This window comes from Tenrec ecaudatus, chromosome 10 (assembly GCF_050624435.1).
Source record: "Tenrec ecaudatus isolate mTenEca1 chromosome 10, mTenEca1.hap1, whole genome shotgun sequence".
Lineage (NCBI taxonomy): Eukaryota > Metazoa > Chordata > Mammalia > Afrosoricida > Tenrecidae > Tenrec > Tenrec ecaudatus.
Window position 1 is genome coordinate 56608343 of NC_134539.1, and position 22308 is coordinate 56630650.

General features: G+C 46.2%; 1 protein-coding gene across 1 annotated transcript in view; it reads right to left on the reverse strand.

Moving 5' to 3' along the window:
• Positions 1–234: 234 nt before the first annotated feature.
• BRINP1 (BMP/retinoic acid inducible neural specific 1) overlaps positions 235–22308 on the reverse strand; it is a 216740-nt gene continuing 194666 nt past the window's right edge. Inside the window, exon 8 of the mRNA XM_075559034.1 lies at positions 235–1746. Coding sequence (XP_075415149.1) covers positions 606–1746 — 1141 coding nt within the window. The 3' untranslated portion in view covers positions 235–605. The remainder of the gene's footprint in view (positions 1747–22308) is intronic.

Here is a 22308-nt window from a genome sequence, read left to right on the forward strand (position 1 = left end):
GTGTTAATGCTCTAGGATTGTGTGTTTGTCACCCTTCCGTCCAATTCTACCCACCGTCTGGTTTTACATTGCTCAAGCTTATTCACACGGGTGAGAGGGCACTGGATTCTGTGGGAAAGGCAATCGAAAAGAACGACCAGAAAGGAAGCATAGAAAGGGAAGAAATCTTAACCGAAGAAATATCTTCTTTATCTACGTCCATTTCCTCCCACAAGGAAAAATGGCAGTGTCAGTTGTACATTACATATCTCTCTCTTTCTTTTAGGTTTTAATCTTAGCACCTGCACAGCAGAGATCTTTACAATTCATTGCATATGCTCTCCCCCTTCTCCCCCCTCCAGACAGCACCTGAGGCCTAAGAAGCAATACCCTCCAAGCTCCACAAGAGGCTGAGACCCTTCTTCATGACAGAGTATAGAAATAACGAACATGCCCAACGGTTTTATACAGTTGCTAGAACGTTGTCGTTTCCAACACGTGAAGGTTTTCTTTCTTCTCTTTGAATATTAATTACACTTTAGAAATTTCTGTGGTTTTCGTTTGTTTGTTTCGCTTTGTTCTGGTCTGTTGTGTTTGCACACCCAAAGGGAAAGTCAATGGCAAGGTTAACAGAGTTTGGCTGTCATCTGGTCCGACTGCTTGAGGATCTCGGTGTTGTAGAGGTCCAACGCGTGGTTCACCCGGATGATCTCGCTGTTGGTCAGTTTCAGGCGGTGTTTCAGCATACAAGAGAACAAGTCCAGCTGGGGCTTCCCTGGGGCCACAGGGGGGGCCAGGCGATTGATTCGGTCCCGAATGTCCAACAAGAGGAGCATCACCGAAGAAGAAGAGTAGAACTGGCCGCCTTGTGTGTAGGACTGGTTGACCTGCTGCACCGCGCTGCGCAGGAGATCAGCGTTGAACCTCAGGCTGTACCCGAACACCTGCACGTCTGAGATCTTGATGTAGAACTGCCGCTTCGAGGGATCAGACAGGTCCACTGGGCCCTGGCCAGTCTCGTTACGCAGGAGGGTTGGTAGGCGAGTCCGACTACGCAGGTAGATATGGACCGTCTCGAAGAAGGTTTTCCACCGATTGCCCAGCAAGAGAGTCCAGTTGTAGCACTGGCTGTTCTGGAGACGAATCTTCTCCCAGCGCGGATAGCCAAATTCCCCAAAGGGCATGTTCCAGCCCTCGGAATGGCTCCCACTGAAGGGGTTGACATAGACAAAGAACATGGGGTCCAGGCTGCTGTTGCGCATCTGGCAGATGCGCATGGACATGCCGATCACCATGTGGATGAAGTCCATGCGGTTCTTGTTGCTCTTGAGAGTGAGAGACATGCGCTTGCGCCACCGCGGGTCAAAGAAGGTATCGAGGCGGATTTCGTTGCTGATGAACGTGGTGTGGACGTAAAGGCGCGAGTCCATCTTCTGCAACAGGTACTTGAGCTCCAAGTCCTGGAAGTCCAGGTCGGTCTCGAAGCTGATGAACTGCTCGCTCCGCTCCGAGTCCACATTCTGCGGTTCGCAGCGGCCGCGGTACAGCTTGTAGCCCTTGTTGCAGGAGCCACAGAGGGAGATGTTGGCCAGGCTGCACATGGCGCAGCTGTTGTTCCCTCCGATGATGCAGGGGATGGGACGCTGGCACAAGGTAGTGCTGCCGTGGCACACGCAGCTCCTCTGGCTCTCCAGGAAGGTTCCCCAAAACCCATTCTCATTGCAGTAGAGAAGGGACTGCACCCTTGCAAGCCACTGCTGGATTGTCCTGGAGGAGAGAGGGAAACAGAGAATGTTAGGCACCGGCGGCTGTGGGCAAGGGTTATCCAACTGACAATGCAAACCCGTCTTGGAAACAGAGGGGGAGCGTTATAAAGGGAAAGGCGCTGGATTTGAATTTGAAGAACTACTGGTTTCTAATGTCTGCAGCCAGATGTAACACATGGACTTGACCCTCCTCGTATTCTAGCATTTCTTCATTTATAAAGTTAGGAGGCAGGGATAAATGTTCTTTGAGGTCCTTCCAACTCTATTACACATTAGCCTCAAAGGAATTTGCACCAGGAAATCCCGGTGCTTGTACTCAAGTACCCCTGCCCGATCACCACAAAGTACAGAAAGTCCGCAATGGACATCTACCTGCTTCTGATGTTTCAACTTCCTGCACAGATCCTTCCAATGAGGTTAGGTAATATTGAAGCACTTCAATGGAAACAGGTTACATTGTACAATAAATACTATAGAGTTTAGATAATGCTTCCATACTGATTATCTTATAGGACCTTCATGATGGCTTGTCAAAATATGTCCGGCAGCTGGTATTTCTCCCATTTCCCAGATCTCCAGACTCTCCATTCAAAGGAATTCCGGTTACAACATGTGTTTTTAGGCCCCTCTCCCCTCCACTCTCAAGGCTATAAAAGATACCCACACCTGGGCCCAGATTCCAGTCATTGAAGCATGCCAATGAAGACAGATCCCCAGCCAGATGAGAAGCAACAGCAGATGACATACAACTATGTAAGACAGTCAGCACACAAGCCTCTCATCTTTCCTCGTGTCGGTACGAGTCACCTGTTGGCCATCTTCTGAGCTGCGAATAATATCTGACATGTGCCCAACACGCCTCTCCCTGCAGAGGGCACATGCATGTCCATTTCCTCACCCGAGCCTTACAACAACCCTGTGAAAGTAGCTCAGGGCTGAGGTCAGGCTGACATTGCCTGTGTCCTTCCTCCTTCACGGAAGGGCAAAGGGGATGCTGGCAGGTCCATCCACGATCCTAATCTTCTCTACCATGCAGGCCTGTTGTGAGGATGACATGTCATTTTATATGTAAGGGCTCAGCTGCAAACTTGGTAGGCATTACGGGTTTGATAAATGTTAGCCGTTCTCATTACTGTAAGAGGACTATCGGCTCCATTTTATAGATGTGGCAATTGAAGCGCAGAAGTAAGATGATGAACTCAACGCCAGACAGCTCGTCAGTAGAGAAGACTCCTGCTCATTGTCATGCATATGTCAGGCATGCTTCAAGAATATATGCCTGTGTGTGTGTATATTTATATTTAAGACTTCATTGCGCTAGGGTGCTGTTAATGGTAATGCTGATGATGATGACTCATGGAACATGATCCCAATTTTACTCAGTTGGTAATGGAAGTCCTTTTGCATTGTTCAGCCCGTGGTATGATGGATTAGCCACTCATCTAGTCCATCTTTTCCATTGCTGAGCCCCAGCTGCCGAGCCCGAGAGCTTAGGGGTAGGTGGTAGAGCCTAGTGTGAAATGCATAGACATTAGTGCAAGCTGAAACAGAATTCAAAGCTTAGTTCTGTTACCAGAAAGAAGACATTCCATCTCTCTCAGCCTTGGTATTCATATCTAAAGTGAGGATAATAAAGCCCATCCAATGCTGCTGGGGAGAGGATTCAATGAGATCATATATTTAAAGAGCTTAGCACAGAGCCTGGTGTTGAGCAATTATTAAGTATGTAATAATAAGTATTCTTTTCACAGAGAATAAGCCAGTCCTTTGAAGGTACAGAGACACTCTCAGGGATTTTGCAATCTCTCAGAGTTTAGGGGAAACCATTTTGCTATACGGGACATTTGAAAATGGATACTGTTGAAATGGGGGCCCAGAATGCTTTGCTGTAAATGAATTGCTTATAAGCTGAGAGAAAATGGAGGAATAATTAACGCACTTGCTCCCAGAAACTGCTCTGCTTTCAAAGTCCCCAGGCGATAGAAGCTCCCTCGTAACACGCAAAGAACTGTATTAAAGCCCAGAACTTCCAGCCCACTTTCCCTCCACCTGGCCCAGAGTGCTGACTTTTTAAATGTTTGCTAAATGAGTGAATGTTTGCTGAATGAATACACAAGTTCATATTTTAATATTTTTCTTCCTATTTTCCATTAAGGGAAAACACCACTCTCCCCTTTCCCCTAAGACTGCAGTAGGAGTTTTATAGATCATCCCCCCACACAAGTCCAGGTCTCCCGGTCTGCGTTGTGAGCCCAATCCTCTTACAGCCTGGAGAACAGCAGCAAGCCCAGCCTTCAGGAGATGGAGCTGGAATCATAATGAGCTCTGCGGCTCCCACCTCCCCGACCAGAACATTGACTGAATATTGGGTGTGAGTCATCTGATATTTTCGTGAGCAGCCGGGGCTCTGATAGCACAGCTCCATCTGATGAGAGCGTCATTTCAAAATGCCTCTTTTAAATGGCCCACACTTGCCCCTGTCACTCCCTCTCCAAGTGACAGGACAATACCCCATTTAGAGTTTCTCTGTTCCCATCTGCAAGGCACTCTCTAACCCCAGAGAGCACCCCCTTTCTCGTGTCTCATCATTGGGGCCCTTTGTGAGGCCTGCAGCCCCCTCTCCTCAGATCAATGGGTCATTGTGGCTGAACTCTCAGAATCGTCAGTGGGGGAAAGAAAACGATGACAGTGCCTGGTGGTGCAGCCACCAGCAACGGGGCTGGGGACGCATTAGGATTCCGGTCCTGTCGAGTAGGCGGGACTGGGGACAGAGGCCCTCTGAGCCACATTCTTGAGAGGCATGGCACCTGCATCTCCTGACCTCAGAATAATCATGAGGTTGTGGGCTGCATCAATGAAGGCATTAATGGGGCAGCAAGAGGACTCAGAAAGGGGGTGGTGTGCAGGCTTCGGGGAGCAGGGAGTGAGTGCAGGGCCAGGAAAAAGGATGGAGAAAAAAAGAGAGAAAGGGTGGGGCCCGGAGAAGAGTGATAAGAAAGGAGAAAAGGAGTTGGTGGAGGAGATGATGAGGGAGGAGATGGAGCCTGGCCCAGAGGAGCAATGTAAGAGGGGGCACCTGCGAGCTGGAATGCAGTAGGATGGAACTAGAGTGAGCACGATGCAAATGGAGCAATCCAGGCAAGCCTGCATGTGTCAACACTCACATACACAGGACGTAGGTGCTTGCCGCTCCACTTAGGGGCAAGATGCCCTAAAGGGGCAGAGGCTGAATCTGAGCAGGGGTGGGGTGGGGAGATGGGGATGTGACCAGGTGTCCTGATCACCAAGGTTAGTGAACTTTGCTTTGTTTTTCCAAAGTTCACCAGGAGGAGAGATGTGAAAGCCCAACAAACAAAATCAAGCACATTCGTATTTAAAAAAAAAAAGCAAACAAAACAAAACTATACCAAACCCACTCCCATAGTCAAACTCAACTGAGAGTCACCTTATAGGATGGGGTAGAACTGCTTCTTAAGGTTTCCAGGCCTGGAAATCTTCAAGGTAGCAGACTGCCTCATCTTCTTGCTGTGGTGAAGCAGCTGGTGGGTCTGAACTGCAGACCTCAAAGGTCCTGCAGCCCAACCACTAACCCACTCTGCCACTACGGCTCCATCACTGATCATAATGAGCATCAGCCTCCAGCAGATCCATCTCTTCCACCTTCTCCATCTCCAGCCCTGACTAGTCCTCACAGACAATCAGGCTGAGCTGCAGGCAGCGCAGTGCTTCCAACTGGTTCTTCCTGTTCACTTACAGCCAAGTAACAACACCAAAATGGCCCAGAATCAGTAAAATGTTGGTAAATGGAAATGAAAAGCAGAACGGGAAAACTTAGGAGCCAACACCCTGCTAGATATTTAATCTTTTAGACAACAAGGGCAGCCTGGGGACTGTGGAGCAATGAAATCCCTTGAGCAGCAGCGTTCGAAACAGCAGAGCCTCTTCAAAGATGGCAGCCGACCATCCATGCCAGGTTGAATGTGTGCTGCGCTCCCTAGTCCTGGCACTGATCCAATCTCTCATGGCAGAATGAATGCCATTGCATTATGGTGCTGGAGAAGAATTTTGAAAGTACCAGGAACTGCCAAAAGAATGAATATATCTGTCTTGGAAGATTCACAACCCCAATGATCCTTCAAGGCAAGGAGGGGAAGAATTCACCTCATGGGCTTTGGACATGTTATCAGGAGAGACTGTTGTGAGGAGAGGACATTACTCTTCAGAAATCAGAGGGGCATCGAAGAAAGAGGAAGACCCTCCACAAGTTGGGAGGACAGCATGGCCGTAACAATCGACTCCGTTTTAAAAGCAGGTGTGAGGATAGTGCAAAATGGGGCGGCATTTCTTTCTGCTACACATCACTATGAGTCAGGACCAGCATGATGGTGTCTGACAGCAATGACACTCCTGACTTAACTAGTCCAGGCCTGCAACCCATCTTTTTTATTCCCCCCCCATGCCTGTTATTATTCCACTGCACCTAAATTTTGAAGATTTGGGTCAGTTCCAATTTCACTTCATTAGCCATGACAGAACCCATTCAAAAGCCCTGCCCTAAACCAGCCAAGGGAATCGTCAGCTTACAACGATTGACCACCCACTGTACAGATGGCCGGCATCCATTGTGAGCACGGAGGCTCCCCACGCCGCCTCCTGGAGCAGGCTGTACAAGCAGCCCAGCGCTAAGATGACGGCGAGGAGGCCTTGGGAAGGGAGTTCTCTTGTCAGAGATCCACACTCCGCTACCAGCCTCCCCGGCCCTGGCTTCGGTGCACTCTTCTGCTGTGTACCATAATGGAGAATTAGAACGTTAAGGCAAGCAAAAAGAAGGATGCACGCCCCAAGAGCAGAAAAACATGGGAAAACTGGAAAAATACGGAAAGCTTGAGTGTGTGAAGGGCCTATTATCACATTCTGTGCTTCCTCCGGACCTGCCAGGTTCCTTTTTCCTCCATTCACAGATAATTGGGGCTCGCGGACAAGTGCACCAGGAGAGGCTGGGGACCAGGGGCAGGAGGGACTGCAATCTATAAATACCACTTCCAGGCTAGCTGGTGACAGCCTGCCTCAACCCTGGCAACAGAAGAGCTGGCTTAATAGGCTGGCTCTCGAGGGGAGGGGCTCACAAAGGGCTGACACAGCCCCACTGCCAGGCAGTGAGGCCCGTGTTCTAAAAGGCCCTTCTTGGTCCCCAAGGACTGATGCATCTACTGTTTGCAGCCAAAGCTGAACTCCATTACACCCAAGTCAGCATCTTTCTGTTGTATGGGATTTCCAACTCCTTCTGATGGGGGCTGGGGGTGGGGAGGGGTGATAGGGGAGAAAAGAATGAGGAAAGAGGAGAGGAGGCAGGGGACAGCACTTGTAATTCCAGCTGGAAAAGCCAGAAGTGGGGTTAGCAGACCCACATGGAGGCTCCAGATGAAACCGTTGGAGTGGCAGAAGCAGGACGCTTCAAGCAGAAGCCTTGGAAACGTTAAGCGTTCTTCCTCAGATCTGGACCTGGGATCTTGAACTGATGTTAGGGATCAATGCTTTTTGACTGCTAACCATATCACTGCCAACCCAACCCAACAACTCCTTCCATTAGGCCATTTCAAGTCATAGGGACCCTATATTGAATCACCAAGGCTGTAAAACTGTATGGGTTGCTTTCAACCACTGATCATGGGGTTACCAGTCTAGTGCTTCCCTTACAGCCCCACAGGGCCCCTCCATACCATAGCAATTTTCCTGGACCAATCCATGAGCTAGGACTATCCTGTGACTTCCATTCTTTCAAGAAAGCCTTTGAAGGTCAGAGAGGGACTGTGACTCTTCCAAGGTCACACAGCATGGAACTAGTAGATCAGGGTCAAGCTTTCTAGATGGCGAACCAGTGCTTCTTCGATTACTGTGCCATACCTTGCCTAGCGTCTAAAACCCCGGCTGCCAGAGAAGCCAGGCTTGGGGCCATAGAGACAACGTCATGGTTCCCTGCTGGCTCTGATTTTGCTCAGCCAGGATGTTCTGGAGACCTGACAGCTCTCCCAGTGACACAGCATGGAGTCGCTAGTCATTTGGAGGACACAGGCTCCACCACCCAGAGCTACCTATCAATGCTTTCAAAGGCACACATCTCCCTTTCACAGCTACCCAGGGTGGGGAGCCCAGGCTGGGATTCCTAATTCAAGGGAACTCCCTGCTGATTTTAATTGGAGGCTTTGCCTAAGACAGGCAGGCAGTGCCAGGCCAGTGGCATTTTAGGGAAGATCATACAAACGGAGTGCCAAGGAGGAGTGGGCTGGGGGGGCAGATGTAGGCTAAAATAGAAAACTATCATCTATAACTCCCATTTGCCTACCAGGAGTGTTTATTTAAACGTGGAGAGGAAATGAAAATAAAAAAGTGAAATTGGAGTTCTGAATTACACTTTTATTTATGGCACTTGCTTCTTCCTTGTCGTTTCTTTGACATTGTAATGGGTGCCTGAGTAATTCAGTGAGACTCCACAAAATGTATATGCCACAGACCATAGGCTAGACTGGGATGACAAACAGTTGTTTTGAGGTTTCCCATGATGCACTGTTGTTTCTTCTCTTTTGGGATATGGTGTGTGTGTGTGTGTGTGTGTGTGTGTGTGTGTGTTTTCCAGGAATGGTGATAAAAGACGACAACATGCTGATAAAACATGAAAATGTCCATGTTGCCTGAATGCTTGGGACCCCACTGAAAGGCACCTCAGTTGTTGGATGTGCTAGTCCAAATTACATGCGGCTATCAGACCCATTCATTCTCTGTTCACCATGTTGGCCAGATAACTGGTCAGCTGTTAATCAACCTCCTCTTTGGAATCCCATTATTTAAACATAACAAGCTGTCCCTTCTCCTCTGACGTCTTCATGTGATTGCAGGGCCTGGTTGGGTGGCTCATAGCCACGAAGAAGGAATGGTTCAAATAAGAATTTGTGATCCCTTGCCATGCTGAAGAGCCCTGTCCACATAGGAAGTTGTTGAGTGAAAGCCAAAGGTCTTATTACTAGGGGCCAGCACTGAGGGGGTAGAAGACAGAAGGAGGAGAGCAGCAATGCAGAACTCTAATGGGGTCTGTAAAATTCGGTTGTCAAGAGCTTCATTGGGGAGGATTATGAAACAATTTTGGCAATTACACAGTCCATGTGCAGAAGAAGGTGACAGGCAGCATCAGCTGCATATTCAAACTCAGCATTTTGCTGTAGGGGCTGGATACGCGGGAGGTAAGTGAAGGAAGAAGCCAGCAGGCTCTGAGGAGCTGGCCCAGAATCAAAAGCAGCAAAGCCCTCCAAGGTGGTGGGCTGAAAGAGTGGCTCCTTCTTCCTGGGAGGTCACCAGGCTGTAGAATGGGGACTCACAGTACAAAAGGCTATGAAGCCACGGGGGGTCACCATCTGTAAGTGGAGGCGAGCCTGCTGCTATGTTGCAGAACAGATAAGAGTGGAGGTTCCTAACAAGATGGGGTAATGAGTTACTCAGTGAGCTGCTAACTGTGAGGTCACCAGTTCAAAAGCACTAGCTGCTCCTGTCTGCTTCCTCAAAGAGTTACAGTCTCAGAAAACCCACAGGGGCATCTGACTTAGAACGTCACCATGAGTTAGCATTGACTTGATCGCGATGAGTTTTGGTTTGGTGCAAACAAGATGAACTACGAAGAAAGGCTGGTGATCTGTTGCCAAAATCAACCAAGAAAGTCCTTGGGACCACAAGGGTTCAATCAGCAACCGATGACGGGGATAGTGCAAGACCTGGCGATATTTTGTTCCTTTGGGCTTGGGGTCTCCATGACTCATGGGACTAATTCAAAGGCAGCCAATAACGGCCATCAAATCTAATATGCCTTAACCTAATAGAATCAGTATTTCCCAAAGTGGGTCACAGCGTCCCCTGGTGGTGATGAAATGATCCAGAGGGTGTGACCAAAAGATACCTACACCACGTGTGGCTTATGAGCTGAAGTATATTTTTCATTGCCATGGAAATACTGAATAACTTCTCTTTTTCAGATAAGGGGTTATTAAGTCAAATAAGTTTGGGTAACAACTATCTGGATCCATGATCTGTACAGTGAGTTGGGGATGACCATAGGCTTGGTGGCCAGCTAACACTGTTCTTGTTCTACCACCTGCTTGTTAATTTAACATTGGATAAATCACTTGACTTTTCTGACCCTCAGTTTTCTTATCTGTCAAATGGGGAGATAATGCTGACTTTGCACTTTCTCCTCAGAAGCAGAAATGAATATGCAAGGTTCTGAGAGGTTTTCAGTGAAAGGGGTTATGTCTGACCACTAAGCATTATTGTTATCGAGAGAGAAATAGAGAGAGAGAGAGCAAGATAACCATGTTTTACAAATGTTGCAGTAAAAATAACCCTCTTGCTTACTAGAACAGCCCGTTGATTATAGCCTAAGATCCTACTCTCCCTTGTTACTCACCCTCCTCAATTATGAGTGCTGTCATCACCATGATGCTTGCTGAAGAACGAGCCAGGTGTGGGCTTTGCAGTTAGAAAAGATAGGGCATTGAATCACAGATCTGCTATTCACAGTCTAACCTTGAGCTAATAATTGTATGTCCTTTCTAAGCTTCTGTTTGCTCATCCACAGACGAGGAGACTATCACAGCCCTTGTGCAGTTGTTTCCAGGTTCAGATATGATCATGTATGTGAAGCATCTCACATGTAGTAGGTGCATTCTGGCTGTCATGCAAACACACTATTGTGTTCCTCTCAGACGCACGCAGCAAAGGGTGCCTTTGAAATCTGTAATTATAGACTTTAACACCCAAAGAAAGAATGAAGTACATGCTGCCAAGTCAGTTGAATATTGGTTTCTGTTGTTGTTGGCTTTTTAAGAATCTTGACACTTCACTTCTTCTGGAAACCCCACCCTCCTCCAATCAGGTAACAGTTGGGTTGATAATCTAAATATGGAGAGTTGTCATTGAACTTGCGTGCTATTAACTCGTGCTCATCTCTAGGGTGGGAACTCACACATGTATGTGCTGGTTGGCCCTGTTGGGAGGGTGGGATGAGAAGGAGAGTTGAGAGGTAGCTCTGAAAGAGGATAAAAAAGAACTACCACAGATATTGGAAGAAGTGAGTTCTATTTCTGAATCAATCCCCTGAGCTTCCAGAATCTATTCTGAACAGGAAACTACTTACTAGCCCTAGGGGGGAGAAAAGAAGAAAAACAAACCTAAAAACTGAGAACAACACAAAGGGACTGGAGATGCTTATTTTTTGCCTTACGTCAGCTAAAGTGAGTCAACTGCCCTACTTGCTACAAATGCGGAAAGACAAACCTGGATGGGGACGGAGCTGTGTCGAACAGCGATGGCTCAGCAAACTGACATGTCCTTGTTCACGGAGGAGCTTGGCTGCCCATGAACATCTCCCTGCCTCTCGCCCAGGCTGGGCACCCTTGGGCAGCCTTAGCACAGTGTTCGGCCTCATTTCTTTCTTTCTTTTCCCATAAATAAAAAAAGAGTTGCTCGGGGGTGGGTTGTAGGTCATTAAAAAACAAACCAACCCAGAGTGGTTCAGCAACTTGATTGAGATCACTCAGTAGAGTCTGGAAGCGCAGAACCAGAAACGGGTGCTCTTCTCTGTGTAAGAGTGTACAACTGACCCTTCCTTCTCATTCTGATTACACACATGAACCAAACCCATCTCACTCCAACTGCCCGTGACCCTCTAGGACAGAGAAGAATGGCAGTTTCTAAGGCTGTAAATCATTATGAAAGCCGACTGCCATATCTTTCTCCTGGCGAAGAGCTGATGGGTCTAAACTGCTGACTTACAGGTTAGTAGCAGTGCGCTTTAACTGCTGCATCACCAGGACCCCCCCCCCCACTGCATACATACCTGCTAAGTAATAGCATAAGAGTAGTCTATGGGTCATCCCCCTCCTCCCACCCCTAACCAATTCCTCTGACTCTACTGCTCCAAAAAATACATACACCAAGCAAGAAGCTAGCAGTAAAGGAGCTAAATATTCAGATAATCCGCTGACAAAGATCCTGATTTACAAGGTTCTAAAAGTTACTTCCGCATTATAAAATATTTTCCTCACAAGGACTCCCAAGAATCTACTGTTGCGCAAAAATGGGATACGATGGGAAAACAAAAAAACCAAACCCAACCAGGTATGCCCGGTGGCCACAGCTTTTTTGAGCTAAGAACTCAATGTGCCCTCCTCTTAAAGATAGTTGGGGTCTATGGCTGCTTTGACCAAGGTAACAAGAACTCACTTACTGCCATGGAGTCGACGCTGGCTCATAGTGACTCCCTGTGGGTTTCCAAGACTGTTCATCTTTACCGGAGTGGAAAGTTTAAACTTTCTTCCATGGAAATGCTGGTGCTTTTGAACAGCTGACCACTCAAATCACAGCCCAACACATAACCACTATGCCACTGGGCTCTATCCAATATAACAAGGTAGGAGGGATTTATGTCATTTATGGACCTACCTGCTTATCCTTTCTGTGTTGTTGGAAAATTGCCCCTTGGGGATCTGAGACCCCATTATAAGAAATCTGATCGATGATAAGAGAGGACATGGAGAATCCAGTCATCTGGCCACCTCCATGCAGCTACCTTGAAGCCTTCTTGGACTCTACAGCCCAGCTGGGTCCAGCCTGCCTCCTGCTCCCTCCACATGGAGCAGAAGAATTGCCCCACCAGAGCCTGTGCAAATTCCTTATCAAGAACATAACACTTAGTGTTTGTGGCCAAAAGCGTGATTCAGTTTGGTACATACCCTTAGATTCGGAACAAGATAGTTTATGGACCCCCAAAGATAATTTAGGATATTTCCTCCTCATTTTTTTCACCACCAAGTTATGTAACCAAACTATGTTTCTGCACTAGTCAGAATTCCCCAAATATTCCCCTACAAAGTATGGTCTTCACCTCTACGGCCTGAAACTATGGCTTCATGACTATTCTTTGATATGGCACCACAAAAAATATGGCACACTGCCATGAAGTCGATTTCAATTCACAATGGCGCCATGGGGCAGGCCAGAAGAGCTCGCAAGGGTTTCAACAACTGTGAATCTTTAAGAGAGTAGATAGTGTCATCTTTTTTCCTGAGGAGCAGCTGGTGAGTTTGAACTACCAACCTTTGGTTAGCAGTCCAATGACTAACCCACATTACCATCAGGGCTTCTTTTACATGGCACAGGTGACTGAAAAATAAAGATACTATCTGCACGGAGTCAGTCAAACCACAGGGGCCCTTCTACAAGCAGACAGCCCTTTCTGTTGGCAGAATTAGTCATCGAGATCCCAGGTGTGAGAAGATAGATGGGGTGCCGGGAACCAGGGCCTGGGAAGGGCCTCTCTGAGCTAAGACTGACTCCCTTCCAGCATTTAGCAAGGAAATTGGAACCTCAATCCTTCAACCAGAGGAAGTGAGTTTTCCAACAACCCCAGTGAGCTTGGGAGTAGATTCTTCTCCAGAGTTCCCACCTGAGAGTCCAATCTGGCCAATACCTTATTTTAGCCTGGGAGATGGGAGCAGAAGCTCTCTCTATGCCGTGCCATGCCAAGACAGATCGCTGGTGACTGTGAACTAAGAAATGTGTGTTGTTTTATGCCTCGACTTTTGTGGCTGCGTGTTACATACTCCACAACAGAAACCTCATTCAGGTACTTTGGCCAAGACACTTCCCTACCCTACCTCATTGCAGTCTTTAATAACATGAGAGAGAGTCCGTAGATGGCTTCTCAGTTCCCTTCCAGCAACAGATAGCTCCATAGTTTTATTTTTGGGCATTTAACTTCTTTGAACCTCAAATGCCCCAGGCCCGAAAGCACTGGGCAAGATTAGCCTCTTCCCACTTCCCTTTTATGGGCTCCATTCCATGCTCTCTGTGTACAGGGCCTCTCTGTGTACAGGGCCACTCCTTGTTTGGGTCACTGGTCAAACCCATTGTCATTGCTAGCTGCCATGAAGTCAGTTCCATCCAAGGCTTGATGACCTCTTGTGTTGCCGAGCAGAGCAGAACTGCTCCTTAAGGGTTTCCTGGCTGGAATCTTAAAGGAAGCACATCACTGAGCCTTTTCTTCAGCAGTACTTCTGGGAGTGTCTGCACTGCCCACCTTTACATTGGCTGTTGCATGCAAATCACTTGAACCATGCAGGGCCCTCACTGCCCCTTCACATACACACACACACACACACACACACACACACACACACACACACACACACACCCCACCATCCTACATAATGCCTGTTACACCTGTGGTGCTCAATATCTGTTGGATGCATTAATGGATAAAGGGCTGAAGATTCAATATAAATGTCAATGTAAAGGCTGCTTTTCAAAAAGGCTGATTGTGAATGGACAGCTTAGGGAGACGATTTCATAAGCTTAGGCAATTCAGTTGCCTTTTCTGAGCCTTAGTCTTCTCATCTGTATAGGGGAGTTTAATCACAAACTGCCCCATAGGTTATTCCAATGATCAGATAAGATCATCCCTGGGAAAGCCCTTTCAAATAATTTTTTTTAAAAAAAACCCTGTCTATAAGGTGCTTCCCTTGGTAACAGGGTATCAGAGCTTAAATTCTGAACACTAGAGTTTCAGGAGGTTGGGGTTTATGGGGAAAGCTCTAAATCCATTTTCAACTCTCCTTGGTTGAGCCGTCATTGATTTCTTTCAGACCATAAATCTTGCAATGTGAAGAAACTTTGCCTTCAGGCAGTGTGTGTTCAAAAGTAGATTGCTACCACCCCTCCCCTAGCTAGCGTGGGGAGGTGCAGTCTCGCCCCTAGGATCTGGTCAACATGTAATTTGACGGATTTTGGCTTACTAGAATCCAAAGAAAGAGTCTTAGTGCTGTAGTGAGTTTGGCTGCTAACCTCAGGCTCAACAGTTCAAAACCACCAGCCACGCTTCGGGAGAAAGATGAAGTTTTCCAGTCTTGTATGTGCTTGACACCACGGATAGGTAGATGTATGGATTGTGATAAGAGTTGTATGAGCCCCCAATAAAATTACTTTTTAAAAAAGTCGCAGAAACTCATAGGCGCATCCTGGCCTATCGGGTTGCTCTGAGTCAGGATCCACCTACTAGAAATGAGGGCCTCAGAGTCCAGAGCCATACTCTGACTGCCTTGACTGGAGGGCTCTGAACCTGTCCCAATCATGGTCTCTGTTACCCCACCTGCCACTGTGATGTACTACTGGTTTGCAACCAATCAGGATTTTGTGACTGTGTCCTTTGTTCTCTAGAGCCTACGTAAGTGGCCATGTTTCTGTGACTCTTTGGACACCGTGAAGGCTTTGTGCCAATCCAGATGATTTGTCCTCATCTTTGAGGGCAAAGGCTTAATGAATGTGTCTCTACCAATCATCTTTGAACTTGAGGGTCTCTTTTCTCCCTTCAAATAACTGTTTATATTTTAAGGTTAGGATTGTCCCTAAGCCAAATGGGGTAAATTTATCCCTTAATTATACCAAAAGCCTAGCACCTTCCTGCTGTTACTTTGGCAGCTGCTGGTTAGCAGGCAAGACACCTCTCAGTGGGGGCGGTACCTGCAGGAATACAAAACCATTCCCATGTGCTTAAGCAGCAAGAGTCAAAACTCAACTCAAGGACTGGTGGGAGGAGGAGCATGTCTAGTTAAGAGAAGCAAAATCACAATGAGTCTTTGACTAAATCATCTGGGTCAATTCTATTTGGGGGGGGGCGTTTAAATCACTTTATTTAGGGGTAAATCATTTTATTGGGGCCTTTTACAGCTCTTATCACAATCCATACATCCACCCATTGTGTCAAGCACGTTTGTATATATGTTGCCATCCTCATTTTCAAAACATTTTCCCCCTCTCCTACCCTCCCTCAGGAAACCTTGATAATTTATAAATTGTTTTTTTTAAAAATGTTTTACACCTACTGCTGTCTCCCTTCACCCACTTTTCTATTGTTCATCTCCCTGGGAGAGGGCTATATGTTGATCATTGTGATCAGTTCCTGCTTTCTCTCCCCCCCCCCCCACCTTCCCCCTTCCTTCCTGGTATTGCTACTCTCATTATTGGTCTTGAGGGATTTATCTGTCCTAGATTCCCTGTGTTTTGAGCTCTTATTTGTACCAGTGTACATGCTCTGGTCTAGCTGTATTTGTAAGGTAGAATTGGGGTCATGATGGGGGGAGGGGAGAGAGAGGAAGCAGTAAAGAACTAGAGGAAAGTTGTATGTTTTTTCACTGCTGTACTACACCCTGACTGACTCATCTTTTCCTTCTGACCCTTTTGTGAGGCAATGTCCAATTGTCTACAGATATGCTTTGGGTCCTCCACTCCACCCTCTCCCTCATTCACATCAATATGATTTTTTGTTCTGGGTCTTTGATACCTGATCCCATCAATACCTCATGATCACACAGGCTGGTGTACTTCTTCCATGTGTGCTTTGTTGCTTCTCAGCTAGATGGCTGCTTGCTTAGCTTCAAGCTTCTTAAGACCCCAGACACTGTATCTTTTGATAGCCGGGCACCATTGGCTTTCTTCACCACATTTGCTTATACACCTATATTGTCTTCAGTGATCCAGCCAGTAAGGTGAGCATAACATAATGCCAGGTTATTAGAACAAAGTGTTCCTGCATTAGGGGAGTACTTGAATAGAGGCTCAATGTCTGCTTACACAGGGATACATTCCTCTTCCAAGGTCATATTCAGAGTAAGCCAATCCCTTTATTTCATTCAATTGTGTATGCTTGTTTGTTAAATACACTTCCTCATTCTTTTCAATCACAGATCTGCTTACCTTTTTCTCCTCTACGATATTCTGAAGGATTCATTTGATGGTACTCATTTTATCTCAGTTCCTACCCCAAATATACAAAAGGAAGATGATATTTCTCAATGAGAAAGGGTTCCTCAATCCCAGGGTTCATGAGTTCCCCTGACCAGCAACACCAGTGCCACCTAGGAACTAAAAGCCAAACACATTCTATCTGAATCAGAAACTCTGGGGTTGGGGATGGCGTAGCTAGCAATCTGGGCAATTGTGATGCCTGCTCCTGTTTGAGAACCAGCGCTGTAATCCATGGATCTGTGGTAATGCTTGTGTCAACACCAGAAAGTAACACTGAATCCTCTGACACCCAGGAGCGGGAATCCATCGATTCTCTAGGTCATTGTACAAATGGTTTCCAGAGAATGTTTACTGAAGCATGGTTTCCCATCACCTCCATGAGACAATATGTACTCTACCACAATCTCACCCAACACACTGATCTAACCTTATTTAATGGCAAAAGGACAGTGATTATTAGGTAAAATGAGAATTAATACTCATTTACCATTTACTAAATGCTAATAGACCTCTGGAGTCCCTGGGTAGAGCAGATAGTCAGTGGGCGTGGCTGATAACTGAAAGGTTTGAAGTTTGAATGTGCCTAATAGTGTTCTAGGAGTCCTGGTGGGGTTGTGGAGTATGCATTGGACTGGTCACCACTTGCTTGGCAGTTCAAGCCCTTCTGCCACACAGAGGGAGAAAGATGAGACTTCTGCTCCCAGAAAGATGTACAGGCTCAGAAACCTGAAAGGGCACATCTATTCTGTCCTATGGAGTTACCATGAATTGGCATAGACTGTAGGCCAAGTGAGTTTTACCAAACCAACTGAACTTGGCTTGGTTTAGTTTAACACTGGTGGTCTAGAAAAAAAGGTTTGGAGATCTATTTCTAAAAACCAGCCACTGAAAATCCTATGGAGTATATACTCAGATGTTATACTTTGATGTACATGTGTCATTATGAGTCTGATTTGATGGCAGCTAATTTTTACTGGTTAATAACCCAACATACACCTTTTAGTAATTCTCACAGTAACCCTGTCAGGGAGTGATTGCTATTATCTCCATATTAAACATGAAGGCCCTTGGACCCAGTATATTAAGTACAGAGTTTACCAGGATCTCAACCATGGTGCCTGCTTCCAAAATCTATGGTTTTAATTCTGGTTTATATGATCTCTGATTTTTTTATTTCACATGAATTTATATTTCTAGCTCAAATTAGACTCAGGATCAGTTCTTACTACCTACACACTACCACTCAGTTGAAGGACTTATTATTTTCCTGACTGGAAGACCATCATCTATAGCCCAAGTTCAAAGCTTCAACATTCCTCAAACACTTTCTGACTTTAGTTCAATGAGACTATGTCACTGTGTACTAGGCACTTTCCCTGCCACTGGGGGGAAACCAGCCAACAAACAGGGTCCCTCCTTTCATGGCTTAAACGCAAAATCTCAAAAGTGCCCCATGCTATGTGAAATGCTACACTGGATGAAGCAGCCTGAATGAAGCACTGGATGAAGTAAAGAGTCAAAGCAGCAGCTCGAGAAAGTGGGATTTCACCTGGAATTTAAAAGAAAATTGGGGTATTTTTCTTACTTCTCTGTCCTTACAGCATTTACCTTTACAACTCTCAATTCCTTGTCTAGGAAGTGGGAAATAATAGAAACTACATTGTAGGGTTAGACGAGTTAAGATCTGTAAAGCACTTAAAATTGTATCTGGTACATAAAAGTCAGTCAGTCTATATTAAATATTATTGTATTCTATTATAATTTTTATTTTCAGATTTCACGACCTTGACCTAGTAGCTTCACTAACAATGGCAAGTTAGTAGGATGAAGAGCTGTGTCTCAGAACAAGTTTTCGCAATTAAGGTCCACTGGCTGGCCCCCAAACCCGATACCTTTCCTTCCCTCGGATAATTACTGTGTGTGCTGCGGACAACAACACAGAGAGCAAGCAACAACACAGAGAGCAAGCAACAACACAGAGAGCAAGCAACAACACAGAGAGCAAGCACTCAGGCTGGTTGGCTGTGCTGCTAGAAAACATGCAAGGCACTATCCCCGCCGCTTCATCAGCACACTCCCCAAGAGTCAGCTCTCTGCAAACCAAACCTGTTTTTGTCAGTTCTATTCACTATTATTTGGAAGGAACCCTGGTGGCACAGTGGTTAAGCACTGATATGCTAACCCGAACATCAGTGGTTCAAAACCCTCTGCTACTCCTTGATAGAAAGATGTGGCAGTGTCCTGTCATGAGTATTTCAGCCTTGAAAATCCTAAGAGCAAGTTTACTCTGTCCCTTAAGGTTATGATGAATTTGAATTGCCTTCATGGCAAGAGCTTTGCTTGATAGTTATTGGCTGATATTATATCATGGAATTAAATGTAAACTTAATCAATAAAATAAAAGTGTGAAAAAAAAGTGAGCCGCCTTTCTCCGTGTAAGCTAATTTGAATACTTTGGGAGTATTCCATAATGATAAGGTGAAAAATATTGCCACCAATTAAATAAAGCTAGGTTAACAGAAAAATATTTAAGAGAGATTATAAAAACCGAGACACACTTTGATTGTGTAAGATATTCTTTACTAAAGGCAGAAATATTATATGACTATAATTCTTCTTTCATTCAAGAAAGTCATTGAATCTCAAAAACACAGAATATAACAACACCCCTACACTGCAATGCATTACTTAGTCTGGCTGTTCTAGCCTCGCTCTATAATTCCCACCACCACGCTTGATGGGAGCATGCAGACTACGTATATTTCCTTTTTGTCTGATGGCTCTAGGTAAGAGAAGGTGGGGGAAAATACTGATAGTACGGGTAGATTGTATGATTCAGTTGTGATTATTAACAGGGTTAATTATGATTGTAAAAACTTGGAAGGCTAACCTAGAGCTTGTCCAATTTGACCATCTTGCTGGGTTTCAAACGAACCATCGTGTAAACGGGACGAGGGAACCCTCACTACCATCAAGGAAGCAGAGTCAAATGGAGTCCAAACTTTGGGGACTACAGTCCTGCATGTGAAGCTTCCTCGATCCAGGGCGCAGAAAGCTGAAACACCAGAGGAGAGCAGAGGAACGGCAGCAGCAGAGCCGGAGCACAGAGAGAGGTGAAGCGACTCTGGGCTCAGGGAGCTTCCTAGCAGGAAGCTTGCTTGGAGAAGGGGGCACCTCTGGGCACTTAATTATGGAACCAAAGTTTGCTGACCCACAGGGTTAGAGATGCATATGTTCAGGATGTACCCTTTGGTCGTTTATTGGAAGAATTAAAATGATTTGGGAACATTGTCTGAGCAGGGTCAAGCCAAGGGATTGAGGGCCAGAGAGAGGGTCGCCTGTGAGTACAGCAGAGAAGCGGTTGTTCTGACCAAAGAACTGTATCTTAAACATTTCTGATTCTGACTCGTAAGCTGTTCTCTTCCCTAATGAAGTCCTCCATGTGAGGATTGTCTATGCAGGAAAAGCATAGAAAGTGCTGTGGGAGGGTGGCTGGTGTCAGAACTGGTAAGAAAATTGGCGGGTTGCGCCATGTCTGACCCCCGCCATTTGGGACTTTTCTTTCTCCTGTGCAGTCAGAGGAGGTAGACTGTGGCAACCATGTCATTTTTCAGCTCCACAAAAGATTTTGGCCTTACTGCAATAGGTTGGCCAACGCATGCCTTTATTTATATGTTTCAGCTAAAATGAAATGTGTTTATAAATCGGCAGCATGTACACACTTTAGGGTCCTCTGCATCGGCTACAGTGTCTAACTTGTCGCTTGGAGGACATCTTGGTACACCTGAGGCCGGCATGAACCAGATGCCTTTCAGTCATCTCATATGCACACAAACACTGAGTATGGACGAGGAAGACTGGAGAAAAATGGTGTCGGTGAGGAATACTGAAGCCACTGGAGGGGCAGCACAGGATGCTGGTTTGGCCTATTGCGCATAGAGTCACCGAGGACTGGACCTGACTCCAGAGTGCCTAAGTACAAGAGGGACAGCCAAAAAGAGAGGAAGGATCTAGACAAACTGGGCTGACACAGTGGCCACAACACTGGGTTCAAGCTTAAGAGCGGCAGTTGTGAGGCTGGCACAGGTCTAGGCAGGTTTCTTTCCATTGTCCATAGGGATACTTTGAGTCAGAATGACTCAATGGTGCCTGACAACAACAACAACAACCAAAGGGGCTGGAAGAAAGACAAACAAGTCTGTCTTGGAAGAAGTACAGGCAGAATGTTCCTTAAGCTGGGGGAACTGTGTCTCCTCTACTTTGGACCTATTGTCAGGAGGGGCCAGTTCTTGGAGAAGAACATCATGCTTGGTAAAATAGAGGGCAACGTGAACGAGGAAACCCTTTAATGAGATGACGGTTTGACACAATGGCTGTAGCAAAAGAATCAAACATCGGGATGATTGGGAGGATGGCAAAGGCTTGGATGGCATTAGGTTCTGCTATTTGCTGGGTATCTCCGAATCTAAACTCAGTCAAGAGCACCTAGAACAAACAACTTTAACTTAATTTAAATCAGGGGTCCTCATCCTGTGAGTTGCAAGCCCCTTGGGGGTGGAACGACCCTTTCACGGGGATCGTGCGATTCATAGCAGTAGCAAAATTACAGTGATGATGTAGCAATGAAAATAATTTTATGGTTGGGGGCTCACCACCACATGAGGAATTGTATTAGGAAGGTTGAGAACCACTGATTTACATGATCTGACAAACTCATCTCTTAACCAGTTGCCCTCAAGTGGATTAGCATGCCAGAGCAGAACTCCGCTCCATAGGGTTTTAATGGCTGGTTTGGGGGGGAAGTAGATCACCGGGCCTTTCTTTTAAGGTACCTCTGGTTACACCGACCTCCAGTCTCTCAGTACGCCACTGAATTGTGTTAACTGTTTGCTTCAGTCAGGGACTCAAATGGTCTCCAGTTCTGCCTTGTAAAGAGTCTTGTATTTCGACTCGTTACTGCATGCTAACACTGTTCTTCTATTGACTTTTTCTGTCGTAGGTACTATTTTTATCTCCATCAGACCAATTAGGGAACTGAGACTTAGCTGAACACCTTTTCAAAGGCGCATCGTTAGTAAATGGTCACACCTGTGCCTGTCAGATTTCTGAGCCTGAGGTCTGAAGTAGCTTAAATTCCATTGTCTCTCATTTGCCTTATTACAATTTGCCAAGTTCATGCTTTACCTCCTGCAACCCTTGGAAAGAGAAATGGCATCTTCATCATACAAAGGGATTTCCAAAAAAAAAGAAATGAAAAGATAATGGGATTTTTCCATGAACCTTCGGAAGCTCCTTCATCTCTTTGACGTCTACTACCTCTGGGTTCTTGAAAATCTTAAAATAAGAGTGGTGCGTCTCTTTACAGGTTATTAGGAGCTGTCACATAGATCTTACAAATGTCCTGGGACAGCCACTCTGTGGGGGAGTTATTCTGATCATTTGGATCACACGGATGAGGGGACAGAGCGCTCAAGTTGGGTGAGAGACTTCTGGAGGTGACACATCTAATCAGTGGCATCACAGGGCTGTCCATCTACTAAACTGAAACTGACTTCAGTACAACAAAATCCTAGAAATCAGAGGCCTCTTCCCCACGACAGCAGTCGATGGAGATTAAACCCAGGGCAGAGGGAGCAGAGGGCTCAGAGAAAAGACTCAAAATCAGTGAGGAGACTGAGGGTCATCCGAACAGAGATGGTGACTGTCTTGGCGGCCAGCA